Below are 14,107 nucleotides of genomic sequence, written 5' to 3'. Positions count from 1 at the left end.
CTAGCCACTTAAAAAACTTGTCTACCAGTTTTCTAGGCTTATTATTAGTTTTATGCAATAGTTTATGTGTAAATTGTATTTCAAGCATATTTATAAATATCGGTCGCCCACGCAATTACACCACCCACACAATTAAAAATTATTGAAAATCGTATCGAAATAAAATTCTGATATCGCACACCACTATAACTAAGTGCTGCATGTAGATAGACAATTGCTTGTGTAACCCACTTTAACATGGCACCATACTTGCAATACAGTATTGATCACTATCAGGTCATTTTGCAACTCATAACACTCTTTCCTGTGATGAAAAGTAAACTTGCAAGATTCTTGCAAGAAAATGGACATTATTTTTCTTACAAGAACCCTGCAAGACTCAACTTGCAATGTTTGTAAGAAAGGGGATGAAAGACTGATCTTGAAAGTTTTTCCTTGGAATAAATATACTACTGCACACCCAAAAATTTATAATTTTTATGGTTTTCTCAGTTAGCCCAAGGTTTGCTCATGGCCCCATGCTCTACTCTGGTAAGCCCCCCTTCAACAACTTACTCTGCCACTTCCTTCAACTTTATCTTGTTTCCCGTCACCTGCCCACATGTCACTTTGCCTACCACATTGGTAATTATTATTACAGTGAAATCTCAGTTATCTGGGCCCCACTTATCCGGATTCTCAGTTAACCAAACTACAGAAATGACTGCTCTATTAGAGTGGTGACTGTTCTATTAGAGTAGTTGATAACAGATTTTTTTAGAATGTTCATTATGCTATTTTAAGGTTATTCATACACAGTTTCAGAGATACAGACTTTTCAGACTTATGGACCACCCCTGGTCCCAAGGGGTTGAGGTTCCACTGTACATGTATTGGATTTAAAATTTGAAATATGAATAATTTGTGTCTTAAAGATCAAGATACTCTAATAGAGAGGTCACCAACTCTAATATATGTAAACACTCAGTTACCTTACACTACAGCAATCAAAATCATTATTTATTTACTGGAAGGCATTTTACTACGTAGTTTCAAACTCCTCTAAAAGTGTTACTTTGTTACTAAACTTCTTGGAAAGTGCTTTATTGTTGTCTGTGACATGTGTGAAAAGCCGTAGACCTTTGAATGTTGCTTGAAACAAGATTGTTGTGGACAATGTATTGTCATTTTGAAGGCTCACTGAAGTTTTAGTTATTAATAACTGCCTGACCTCACTACCTGATTGCTCTCAAGGTGACAGGAAACAAGGAATCTTATTATGTTGGCCTGCTGGGAAATTTCATCACATGAAATCTATGCTTGTTGACAAGTGTAGTGAAGAAATGACCACAGTGTTTAGTCTTGATGCTAATGGATATCGTGCCTACTAGTGCAAGGATGTTTGGGTTTCTCAGCATCAGTCACTTTGATAATTTTTTACCTCTTTAACACTTTACCTCTTGTATGCATTTTACGTGAAAATTAAAATGCGAAAATGTTGGCAAGCCATGAAGTATACATTTATACCACATAAATATCAGTAGTATGTATACAAGTTGCTACAGAGATAGGCAAGTGTACTGTATGCATGTAATTGTTACAGGGTTGTAAGGTGGTTATATTTATCATGACTGAAAGATCCAGCAATTCAACATATTGTCAGAATGAGGTAATTTTATTTGTGTATGTAATAAGGACACCTGGATGATCTGTCACCAAGTTGTATGCCCATCTTGGACTCCCTCCCTGGGTGTGTACATTGTAAAACGTCTACAGTACTACAATTCAATACATTCTAGATATGTTATAATCAGTTGGTAACTATGGCCGTTATACACTCCATAGTATACGCACCATACCATAGTATACACACAATAGTATACACGCAATAGTATACACACCATAGGGTTACTTATGAGTGTTATAATTCTGTACACATGTAATTTCTCTGCTTTAGCTAGGTTTGGCTGAAGAATTTAAAAAGCCAATTGTTAACCTAATAGTGGAGAGTGTTAAAGAGGTTGATCCTGGCTTAAAATTGATAATACAACGACGTCAGGTAAAAATATTGTAGTACTGTACAGTAGTTGCTTAGCTAGTGTTATCTTTATATGTACTGTAGTGGATCGACTTTAGTAAACCAGATGATTTTGCTAACTGTATGTCAAAGTTGTTGAAGGGACTAGCCTCACAAGGAATAACAGCATCTGGAGGAGGTGATAAGTGAGCTCTAAATGTGCTGTAAGAATATAACAGTTGGTCTTGTTGTAGCATAGTGTTTATGTACTCTCCGATTTTGTGAGTAGATGCTAGCTGTAGAGTAGAATATGTTGCATCAATTGAATATTTGTCATTGTGCTTTGGGAATCACTTTTATGCATGGCCAGTCATAGCATTTTATGTAATAGCTACCACAAGTGAAGCAAGGCTGGTGCTATGGCTGGTGCTATACTTTAAAAAAAATATTTCTAAGGTTTTCCATGAATAGGTGCAAGTAGCCAGATGTAACAATGTTCTGGCATCAAAAACAATCAGTCACTCTAGCAATTAAACATAGCTTGTTGAGTTTCCAAACTTTGGTCAACTGCTTATTTAGTGTGATGTGTGTATATTTATTAGTGGTGATGATAATAGTGAAATGTCCCATGACCGTGCTATAACATACAAGGTATTGCAGTCTTATATTAAAGTATGTTGAAATTCACTTTGTTTTTGTTGTTTGTTTAGTGTAAGGTTGATTCACACACAATGAACATTCCCTCAGAGACTAAAACTAATACTGGTGATGTTCAAGACCTCCAGTCATTAATGCAAGCCTTGATGGTGGAGATTGGTGCCATTAAACAGCATTTGAACAAATTAGATGAGAGAGTTGCAGCGATAGAAGAAAAATTACCCAAATCATAATAACTGATTAAATTGATCAAAACTGAATTATTTTTGTACATAATCAGAGCACCAGGAAGGTAGCAATTTAGTTTTGTAGTCATGACAACGTTGATATATCAAACATGTTAAATAATTAGAATACGTTATGCCGGTTTTAGTAAAGGACTACACGTGGAGCGAGACGGATACTGAAGTATTAATAACCGTACCATTAAAGGGAGTCAAACCCAGCAAGGCGGATATCTTCTCCAGCGAGGATTATGTGAAGGTATCACGTACCTACGCTGCACAGTCTGCTCACCAGTTGACTTGAGCAATGCATGCGAGAAATACGAGGGTTTAATCATAGATAATATATATTATCTACGGTTTAATAGTATTATTTTGACTCTGTTATGGTTCTACATACACAAGTGAGCTCGTGTGCGGTCGTCTTGTATATCCATCATGTAAGTGATAAATACTTTAGGTTTAAGGAAGAAAATCCATCCCTCCTGGAGGAAGACTGAGTGTGGCCCCGACTAGACATTGGGTGACCTGCAGTTCGAATCCTGGGGTTGGAGGGATTTTTTTCCTTACTTTGGCCCCTTTTCTGTTACACCTTATCAGTCAGTAAGTCAAGTCACTTTTTCAGGTTAGGTAATCCTAAGGCTGCAGCACATGTTGCTGTCAGACCTTCAGTGCTGGTCACTGTAAAGCGCTAATAATAATAAAGTCACAAGGGGTATAGTAGTCACCTCCATACCACCAATTGATGCACTTGCAGCCGGGATCAAGATTCAACCAAGCGATCAAGGGGTATTTTTGCAGTGAATCAAGCAATCAAGGCGTTCGCAAAAGTTGCAATCAAGCACCTTGGAAAGCTAACTTTGGGCAACACGAGAATTTATTAAGCTTTTATGGTTGACGATCAAGAATCAAGGCCCTTGGAAGGATGAAATCAAGTGATCAAGGCAATATTTTGGCGATCAAACTTTTTGATCCCGGTCGCGAGTGCATCCATTGGCGGTATGGAAGTGATTACCCCTTGAGTTACGAGGTTGAGTAATTGTAATTTGTGCAAACAAGCATGAATGTGCGAGTGTTTGAATTTATTGGGTGTGGCATCAGAGGCATATATTATATCAATACCTAATTTGTTTCCTGTCCCCTAGACTGATAAGGGCATGAAGTTAGTAATTAAAATTCATTACTGATATTTTGTAGCTAGCTAACAATGAAATGTGTAAAAATTTAGAAAATAGGTATTGCCACAGTAGGAGTTTGTTCACAGGAATTATAAAACTATGTATCTGTCAGGAGAAGACATATATTGTAGACTTAGTGTTAGCTATTGTATACCAAAATCCTTGCAATATTGTGCTACATAGCATGTACTGTATTACACATCACTGTTACATAGATGCTTTTATTTCTGAATCTTGCTCTGAATACTACTCATCAGTAATCATGACTGTTCTATTAGAGTAGTATGCAATAGAATTGGAATGACTGCTCAATTAGAACACTGGCTGACTGTGCTGTTCTATTAGTGATCTTTTATTTGTGGAATGCACTGACTTCAGATCTGATTCCTTTCTCGAGCTGCTGGAATAATTTTAGTTCTAAACAGTCCTGCCAATAAAATTGTAATTACAATGTATTTCAAATATATGAATCCATAATACATACTGATGTGGCTGCCAAATCAGTGGCGGATCTGGGATTTTTGAAAGGAGGTTTCTGGGAGGTGTATTATAAAGCCATTGCATTAGTAGCTATAACATTAGTATAGCTATGTAGTTACACTACTGTACTACCATTTAGACATTCTTACTTGCTCTATCTCTTTTATCAAAGAACAATAATTGTTTTTGCTTGCTTTAAGTTCTCATCAGGGCCTCTTCTCTTTTGTTTTCTTATTATGAACTCATGCAGAAGCAAGCGCCTGAAAAATAATTATCGAGTGAGCAGACAAGCTGCTGTGCAATTTTTTAAGAGATGAAAAAGAAGACATTCTGTAAGTTAAATGTTACTGTTATGATAAAGAGTTATTTACAACAGAAGAATGGCTTACTCAGCCAGTATCACTTTTAAAAGTGAAGTTCTGAAAGGAGGTTTCTGTCGAAACTACCGAAATCTTTCTAGATCCACCACTGCAAATATAGATGCGGGTGGTGGATGGGAAACAGGATGTTGTAAATGTTGGCCTTACAGCACTGGCAGTAAACACAGCTAGTTCCTGGTATCCTTTGTGAGGCATTCCTGGTATCCTTTGTGAGGCATTAATAAGATCCCTAGCTACAAGGTTTACTGACTCTACCTCATTGTAAAGCCTTCATTAGTTTTCTGCACTGTAAAGTGATAGTTTATCTTCTCAGCTCCTTAGTACATGCTAATGTCACTAATCCGGTAGTAGCAATCATGAAATTTAAGGTGGTTGGGTGAAAAGTGACGTGGTTGGGAGTGAAAAATAATTGATTGAGTTTGAGGGCAAAGTCTTATGGAAATCATAGTCATTGTGATGTTACCAGCAATGACAAGCTTTTGCACATTGTTGTCTAGTCTCTATGTGACTTCTTGCAGATCAACTATACTCCATATTTGTTTGAAGTATTTCTCTATGCACCAGTTGTGGAGGAGGAGAGTTCAATTCGGGTAGGCAATGGTGTTGTTGAGATGAGACTGTGCAAGAAAGAGAAAGTGATCTGGGGTCAACTGGAATCTAACATAAAGAGTATGTATTGATATATTGTATAGTGCTGTGTCATGCACATAAATAATCTCATTTATGCATGCATAATCACTGTGCCCAATATATGTAAAGTATACACAAATCCAGGAGGTATCTGCGTTGTTTATGAGACTTGAGGAATGGCACAATAATTACCTCAGGCGAATGATTATTGTGCCATTCCAAAGGTCTCTAAATAGCGCAGATACCGTGGATTTGTGCAATAACTGATTTAGACTATGGCTATGGTCACTGCCAGTAATGGCGGCTTCCTGATCAAATTAGTGCTAAAATAACTCTTCCTAGACCATCTTTATTATCCAGCGATGCTTTACACTCTAGCGATGATTTCTGATGGCTGTTGTGACTGGAATCCAGCAAAGTACATGACATATGTGACAAAATACTTTGTCACATGTATATCTATATACCTCATTAATGACTAAACTTCAAAGCATACAATACATGACATAGTCTAAAATAAAATTCTAGTGTTTATCCACCAGTACTGTACCATTAGTAGTCTACATGTAGTAGTTGTAGTGATGTTATTTTATCATTAGTGTAATTGGCTGGGGCAACCTTCCCATTGCAGTGAACAGTTCATCTGTGTGTGTCACCATACTGTAAATACCACATGCACACAGTTATGTATTGTAGTAATGGCCATCCTAATCCATGTGAGTGTGTTTCCACTAGTGGATAAGGAGGAGATGAGGAGGAAGAGGGAAGATGTTGTGAAGGCAGTTCAAGAGAAGATGGAACAGGAACAGATGGAGAGAGCTACTAAGAAGAGAGAAGCAGAGAAGCTAGCCATCAAGCAGCAAATGCAGGTACAGTAACATCAAGAGTTCATTTATATTATGAACTCTTGGTAACGTAAATAAGCAGAGCGAAAAGAAAACTCATGAATGATGCCTCAAAAATTTATTACACTGGACCCTCAGTTATCTGACCATACCCTTGTTTATCTGAAATTGGAAATGACTGTTCTATTAGAGTATTTTGAGTACAAATGTATGTTGAATTAGAAATTTAAACTATTACCAGAGACACATTGGGGTTTGGATAACTGAGGGTTTACTGTTATGAGATCGTAGAATACAGCCTGCATATCATCACAGTGAAATACATCTCATTTCAGTTGTGAGGTGGTTGGGGTTTCACTGTACAAGTGTAATTTATTCAAATAAGTGAGATTGTGTCCATGAGTAATATCACTTACGATAATTGTGTTGACAATTAATATTGGCTGTCATTGTTTCCTGAGTGATATTAGGTATCTTCTCTTGTTAGCTTGAGGAAGAAGCTCACAGTAAGATAGAGAAGGAGAAACAGGATGAGAGAGACAAGGCAATGGAGGAGCTTGAAGAATGGAAGCAACACAAACAGGAAGAGACAAAAACTACAAGTATAACAAATAAGCCAACCATACAACCAGCTCAACTAAAGCAGCAACAAAACTCTAAACTGTCACACAACATGTGGCAAGACAACAAGGATATTCCTGGTCAGTCAGTAGAGTGAAGCCTGCTACAATGTTATTGTGTTTCACTACATTGTAGACTCTCAGAGGCCAGCCCCCAGGAGTGGTGGAAAAATCACAGTCAACTTCACCCCTAGGTATTTCCCTACTGCTGCCAGGGAGTCAACAGAGAAAGAAGAACAAGAGGTGACGAAATGGTGATATATGGTTGGTATATGCACTGTAGAGTATAATATACTGTAAATACCATTATGAACTCTTACAGTAATACGAATAATATTAAATATTTTGTGCTTTATTATTGTTAAGGAAGCACATGTGTTTTCTATTGTGTTTTCTTACAAATATCTCTAGACAATTTATCAAGGCTATTCTTTCATTTTCCTATGAACACGGAAGAGCTGTAAAATACAGAGTGCGTCCATGAAAGTAAAAGTAACTGGCAAATGAAAGTATTGATATCTGGTTTGGCCAATATTACAACCAGGAATATATAATACAATTAACTAAACTTTCAATATTTGAACCCTTATCATTGAATTGCTGCATTTGTATAATTTGGCCACCTTTTTCTCTACACTGACTATTAGAAAAGGCAGCCAAGTTAATAGCCAATTTGAGTGGATGTGGCTCACTTAGCGCAACCATATGACCCATGAACTAAATTTTGGGAAACCCTATGACGAAGTAAACGACAATTTTTAAATGATATGGGGCAAAAAGGACCCTGAACTATCACACCCCCAACCTGTCTGAGGGTGGATGTAGCCAGCATGAACTGAGTATGGTGAGGAGTATGGCTTGCTCTGAGTACCCAGCATGAACATCAGCAAGCCTTTCACAGTACTTCACTTCTTATTGTTTTACTGTGATTAATGTCGTGCACTACTCCAGCTTGCTTCAGTACTTTGGTGCCTATTCTATAGTTGAATTGTATTGTATTGTATACTTGTTTGTTAACTTTTTTGTAAAATAGAATTATTATCACTGGTGAACCCATGTATACCGCATCAAAAGTAATGGCACTGCACACCCCAGCTACCAATTATCATCTGAAAAGTCAAGTATCCATTACGCTTTGTTGTCAGTTACACCGTATGTTCAACCCCGTTACACAGCATTACGAATCAAGAACTGTTCAAAAAGCACCTCTGCAATCAAAGTATACAGCCTCTATGAAAAATATGGACAATTTTCGTTATGAAGGAAAGTCATCACCAAATCGACACCTTTCACTGTCAGCCAAGATGAATGGGACACAAAGGAGGACACTGGTAAGTCCATAAATAATGCATTGTATGTACTGCAGTATGCCTTTTGTAGTGAAAAAATCAAGCCCGTAGCCTTAGCCGTTATCAAGTTACGCTTGTCTGAAGGCATCAGTCAGTAGAAATTCCGCTTAACAATTTAAAAAAAAATCCATAGCAAGCGTTTGGGTTAATCTGAAAGCTTTTTTGGGCTTAGTTTTACCAGTACTGCCTCATCGTTGTCAGGGAAAATTGAGGGTGGTTTTTGGGTGATTTTTTTTTTGTGGACCAAACCTTGGTGATCCCTACTATACAGTACTATCGTACTGTATGACAAACCTCATCTAAAATGGTTTGTTTAATCGGGAATGTAGCAAGACTGAAGGTAGAACACTAGTCAATGATCAGGGTACATCATTAAAACTTTGTTTAATACCATTAGTTGTATTGGCACATTCATTCTTGGCCACTCCAAATATCAGCTCTTTTAGTTGCCAGTTACTTTTACTTTCACCTAAGCTGTTTTTGCATGGAGGATACAAACTAGAGTACATCACCATCCAGTCGTGCACCACAAACTTTTGAAAGCAGTAAATTTATTTGTTGCTGGAGATTGAAAATTTAGTATTTCACTAAGACTGATAGCTCTATTATGTGTAGTGGCTTGCCAAGATGGCTGCAGCTAGGAAGATACAGGCAGGCACTCCCAGTGAGATCAACAAGAACAACCCCATGTTGCTGAAGGACAAAGCATGGTATAGTCACTAATACATGTATACTGTACATGTGCATATCCTATTGAAATGGTTTCAGTAGTATAAAGGCACAAAAATACAATGAAATTAAATATATATACTGCTGCTTTAGATGAAAACTCTATAGCCTCTGTGGAAATTGTGACATGGTCGTAATATGGTGGTAATGGGCACCCTGCATGGCTATTACACCCTGTTCACACTACTCTTCTAATCCGGGTAGAACACAACACAGCTCAAAACAAATTGCAGTGTGAATCAATCTACAGTGTAGCCATGCCGAACCAGGTCCAGCATGGCATGACAAGGAGAGTTGGGCTGGCACAACAGGATAGGGTACAGTGTGAACACATTCCAAGCTGACCAACTCAATATAACTTGCTTCTGTTGGCCACACAGCAAGTATATTCTATGCCCTACAACTGTTCTTCAAAATGGCCACAACATACTGTAGTCGTGGTAGACTTTGTGGCAGTTACACTTGAACGACACATTAGTACAGTATTCCTGGCAAAAGGAGCACCCACTAAGTTAAACATAGCAGCCATAACGTTTTACAACATATTTCAGCTGGTTCTACACTTTCTCGTTACAATTCTAGTGCCTTTTTATTAAGCACCTAAATAATTAAAAGCTCATGCACTTGTTTTAGCTGATTTTAATTCGGTGCTTGCACTATCGAGCTCGTGTCAGATACGCTAGTGTAAACAAATGTCAACCCGAGTTCAATAATCCAAGTTGAAAACACTCTGGCTAACCCAGGATAGTGTGAACGGGGTGCTAGAAATGTGAATCCAGCTGTTCTGTAATAAATATGCATGGTTGATGTAGCTATGTGGGTGTGCCTTGTACTAGTATAGTCACAATGGTGTATTTTATGAGTAGAAAATCATTGTAACAACCCCTTAGAACAAGCTCTGGTAACTCACAGAACTTGTTTCAAGTGTCATTGTGACTCATACACTGTACAAACAAGCATGCATTCTACCACTACACATGCTGAGCAGATTTTTTCCACCATAACAAGCCAAATAGTATAGCGACGTAGCCCCAAAAATTGGCAATATTGTGCACTTTTTCATAAAACCACGAAACTTTCCACATAAATAGTACTCCTCATGACATGTAATTTTAGATATAGTGCCATCGCTGAGTTGACCCTTGGTGGCTTTTACGGCCATTTTTGTATAGAAAATTGATCATTTTTGTCTTTAACTTCCTGAGGCAATAATTAACTTGTTAAAACATGGTACCAAAATAAAGATCTTGCTGATAGAAACAACTTGGTTTTTATTTGAAATCAACAGGTGATTTCAGTACAAAGTTATGACCATTTTTACTAGCTGCAAAATTTGATAAATTTACCTGCCCTCGAGGTGTGAATTACCTGTGGGCAGATAATTATGCATAAATTTTTCAAATTTTGCAGCTAATACAAATACTCTTAACTTAAGAATGAAATCACTTATTGAAAACCAAGTTGTTTCTATCAACAAGATCTTTTGTTTGGTACCATGTTTTAACAAGTTTATTACTGCCTCAGGGAATTAAAGACAAGAATGGCAGTAAAGGTCACCAAAGGTCAAATCAGTGATGGTACTATATCTGAAAATACATGTATTGAGGACTACTATTTGTGTGGAAAGTTTCATGGCTTTATGCATGAAAAGTGCACAATTTTTTGGTTGTGCCGCTATTCTAAAAGTTTTTGTGGGTAGGTTAACAAATGTTCCCTTGTATAGTATAACCATCATGCTGTGGTTAGGAATTTTTGCGGTCATGCCTGGTTGTTAGTTCTAGTATACTTCCCGTATGGAGAGAGATACAGCATATCAAAAGTGACCACTTGACTGCCACCTTAAATTTCTGATCTGGAGGACAGTGAAACCTTAATCATCTGTTTAATGTATTGTAGAAATGACTGCTGTATGTTAGATTGCAGTGCTTTGAGGTCACCCACTATATGGTATGTGTATTATTTATTATTGTAGTGGGTTCTTCAAAGCTGGAGATTACGAGGCAGCGATTAATGCATTTTCCCAGGCCATATCTCTCAACCCAATGTTACCAGTGTATCCTGTATTAATAGTATACATGTATTATAATAAAAGTCCACACTGTACTGAAATAGAGTTTTTTGTCATAGCCAATTATAGTGTAATATACAGTTCCTTGACTGATGGTCACGCTACACAGACTGTACTCCAACAGAGCTGCCTGCTATCTCAAACTCAACGACAATGAAAAGTGTATACAAGATGCCACTAGGGTGAGGATGGTCGGGTAGCTGTCACGTATGTGATGGTGTAGAAAAGATGTGATTGTTTGATATGACATTTTAATTTGTGACAAGACTTGGATAGACATTATTTTTTTGTTGTTTTTTCTGAATAAGAACACGTGAATGATTTTGAATCAGGTTTATTTTTCGAGAGTCACACATAGATTCTCATATATGGAGAACAGAACCAAATTAAGGATCACCAGATCACCAATGCAAAATTTGTAATAATTATGTCCCTGTATGTGTTTGGTCTAATGTTATGACATATTGTGATATACACCCCCTGTAGGCCCTGGAACTGTTATACCCTGTTGTTCCATCTAATCACATCCAGAGGGCAAAGGTGTTTGTAAGAAGAGGAACTGCATATGCGAATATTGGCAACCATGGCTTGGGTATGCTTATTACTGCTATATATTATGAACTCTTGTTACTACTGTTGTGCAATAATAATTGTATGATACCGTATAGCGGATTATTTTCGAAACAGAAACTTTCGCACAAGAAGCAAAATCTGAATTTTGAAGGATTTTAATTTCAAAATTTTGAAGTCGGGATGGATTTCAACTAAACGGAAATTCGTGTCACAAAATATGAAGATGCGTGTATGTTTGCTAAAAACTGACTTACTGATGGAATAATCCCCATCCCTGTGCACTGGAGAGAAGACTGAGGGAGTCTCGAGTGGAATAAATTCACTGGCTTGATCGCACTCAATCGTAGCTACTGCTATCTAGCTCATAGATTCTAAAGCAGACGGCATCAATTCCCATTCTGGATCACCTGTTTTCTGTTTATTGGCACAGTAATGATACAGTTTACCCATTATCTCAGCTAAAACTTGAGAAATATGCAAGTGAATCACCAAAAGTTGGATCGTTGCTTTCACTTGTGGGAATTTATTTTCGAAGAACAACTGGACGTGGGAATTTATTTTCGAAGAGAAGGGCCTCTTCGAAATATTCGAAAATAAAAACCTTTCGAAAATTACCAGCTATACGGTATATATAGTACCAAATGCATTGTATTTTTTTCCCTTCACCAGATCAGTATTTTCTTACTGATACAAAATAAAATTTGAAGGATTAAGTAAATACCTCATAAGTTGTGTATAGGCTCAATGAATGTACTACATGTAGCACCTGCTGAGAATATAAAGGTGACTGTAGCGTCGAACAGTATGCTAGCATAAATTTTGTGTTAAATTTCTTATAACATAATACATCGTTAGTAAACTACTATATAATACTACATCCAAGGTAAGAACATTGCCAGTACATGATGCTGTAGTTGTATAACAAATCATGTGCCTTTATCAAAACCAACATTGGTGAGTCACACGGCCAAGAAAGTAAAAAAGCAAATGCCTCATATATTATTGGCTGGTAATTTTGCTGCCTTATTAGAAAAAGGCAAATGCTACTTGAAATACTTAAAATGAGTTGGTATGAATTATTAACTTCTATTTTATGACTGACTGATTGATTAACTGATTAACTAACCTTTAGACAAGCATAACTCTAAGGGCCTGATATTTTCATGCTAAATGTCATTCCAGCCCAACAGGTGCCTTTTGGCTTACCATGCATAGTATGTACAATACATGCATCATAGACTTGCATTTGTACTCCGCCTTTGTGTCCCTTTCCTTCTCACAGCACAAAAGTGTTGATTCGTGGTAGTAGATCATGGTTGTCTATCATGTAAGTATAAAATGGAAATCACACCTCCATGCAACAACCCATATAAACTTAAATTATTAGTTCCTCATCCTCCTGTACTCAAAATATCAGTGCGGGAGGGTGGATTTTTATTTTACTGAATTAGTTAGCAAAAATGACTCAAAATGCAATTTTCTTAGACTGCTCTAGTAAGCACCTTGCTCACAGGGGCCCACGCTAATCATGCAAGGACCGTATTGAAAATTTCAGAACGCGTCATGAAGGCCCAAGCAATAATCATGACAGTTCAAGCAATAGCTTTGTGCATCCAATGCTGAGACTATAGCTACAGTAGCTATCTGGCATGTGGGAGTAGGAAAACGTGCCTTGCAGGTGCCTCTGGCCCACATATGAAAAATGTGAAATGTCCGGCCACTGCTGTAGGACTACACTTAGTAGCTAGTATATCTTCCTAGATCTTTTTCAGAATAAGCTGTGTAGTTCTTCCCTTGGATTTCTGTGTGTTTTCGATCTCTAGATGTTTGAATTTGACGATCTCAGTAAAAATTTGCCAAACGCCTCCCCGTCAAATTTCAGTATCCAGAAAGCACAAATCCATTAACATAGTACCTCTCTATATTATTAACTCTTGATAGTATGATAAGTAAATAGAAAACATGGAAACTAAGGCATAAACAATGTGAGCATAGTAGGTTAAAATATTAGCACTGTAACATAGTGAATAGAAGCATGATATAGGATGGTGTATAAGTACACTGAAAGATGTTCATGAATGTTCAGAAAGATACATAGCAGAGAAGCAAGGGGTATTATAAGGGATGCATGTTATTGATAAACAGGTTTCTTATTTAAACTGTTGCCTATATAGGCAAATGCATGTCAAAAAAATTTTTTTGTGCTGTGCAAAAACATTACAATGTAGCTTGTACACCAGTTACACCATATGTACCAAATGGTTTCTGTAGCTCTTCAAGACTACGAGGCAGCAGAGAAGTTGGATCCTGATAACACACAGCTACAAACTGACATTGTACAGATTAGAAATTTAATATCATGTGATTCATGACCACAA

At 37.3% G+C, this 14,107-nt stretch overlaps 2 protein-coding genes across 5 annotated transcripts in view; both read left to right on the top strand.

The window, feature by feature from the left end:
- The window catches only part of LOC136261464 (uncharacterized), an 11,550-nt gene extending 8,536 nt beyond the window's left edge, over positions 1-3,014 (top strand). For 2 of the 4 annotated variants that reach the window (XM_066055473.1, XM_066055472.1), the window contains 5 exons: positions 1,583-1,648; positions 1,937-2,038; positions 2,102-2,202; positions 2,599-2,647; positions 2,707-3,014. In XM_066055473.1, coding sequence (XP_065911545.1) covers positions 1,583-1,648; positions 1,937-2,038; positions 2,102-2,202; positions 2,599-2,647; positions 2,707-2,886 — 498 coding nt within the window. In that variant the 3' untranslated portion in view covers positions 2,887-3,014. Of the gene's footprint in view, positions 1-1,582; positions 1,649-1,936; positions 2,039-2,101; positions 2,203-2,598; positions 2,648-2,706 lie in introns of those variants that run through there. The other 2 variants (XM_066055474.1, XR_010703911.1) reach the window with 2 other exon arrangements.
- On the top strand, positions 2,899-14,107 carry LOC136261471 (dynein axonemal assembly factor 4-like). The gene is made up of 10 exons (XM_066055483.1): positions 2,899-3,136; positions 5,434-5,584; positions 6,281-6,414; positions 6,878-7,091; positions 7,147-7,253; positions 8,975-9,069; positions 11,061-11,141; positions 11,266-11,338; positions 11,643-11,748; positions 14,001-14,107. Exons 1-10 carry the CDS (start codon positions 3,014-3,016, stop codon positions 14,099-14,101), a joined length of 1,185 nt encoding a protein of 394 aa, XP_065911555.1. The 5' UTR covers positions 2,899-3,013; the 3' UTR covers positions 14,102-14,107.

Source organism: Dysidea avara, chromosome 7, assembly GCF_963678975.1.
Source record: "Dysidea avara chromosome 7, odDysAvar1.4, whole genome shotgun sequence".
Taxonomy (NCBI): domain Eukaryota; kingdom Metazoa; phylum Porifera; class Demospongiae; order Dictyoceratida; family Dysideidae; genus Dysidea; species Dysidea avara.
The sequence above is the reverse complement of the archived record's forward strand: the minus strand, read 5'-3'. Positions and strand labels throughout refer to the sequence as shown.

Coding starts and splice junctions, on each gene's coding strand:
- LOC136261471 (XM_066055483.1), top strand. CDS start 3,014: ATGCCGGTTTTAGTAAAGGACTACACGTGGAGCGAGACGGATACTGAA. Junction 3,137..5,433: donor CCAGCGAGGATTATGTGAAG/GTATCACGTACC, acceptor GACTTCTTGCAG/ATCAACTATACTCCATATTT. Junction 11,142..11,265: donor CTCAACCCAATGTTACCAGT/GTATCCTGTATT, acceptor CACGCTACACAG/ACTGTACTCCAACAGAGCTG.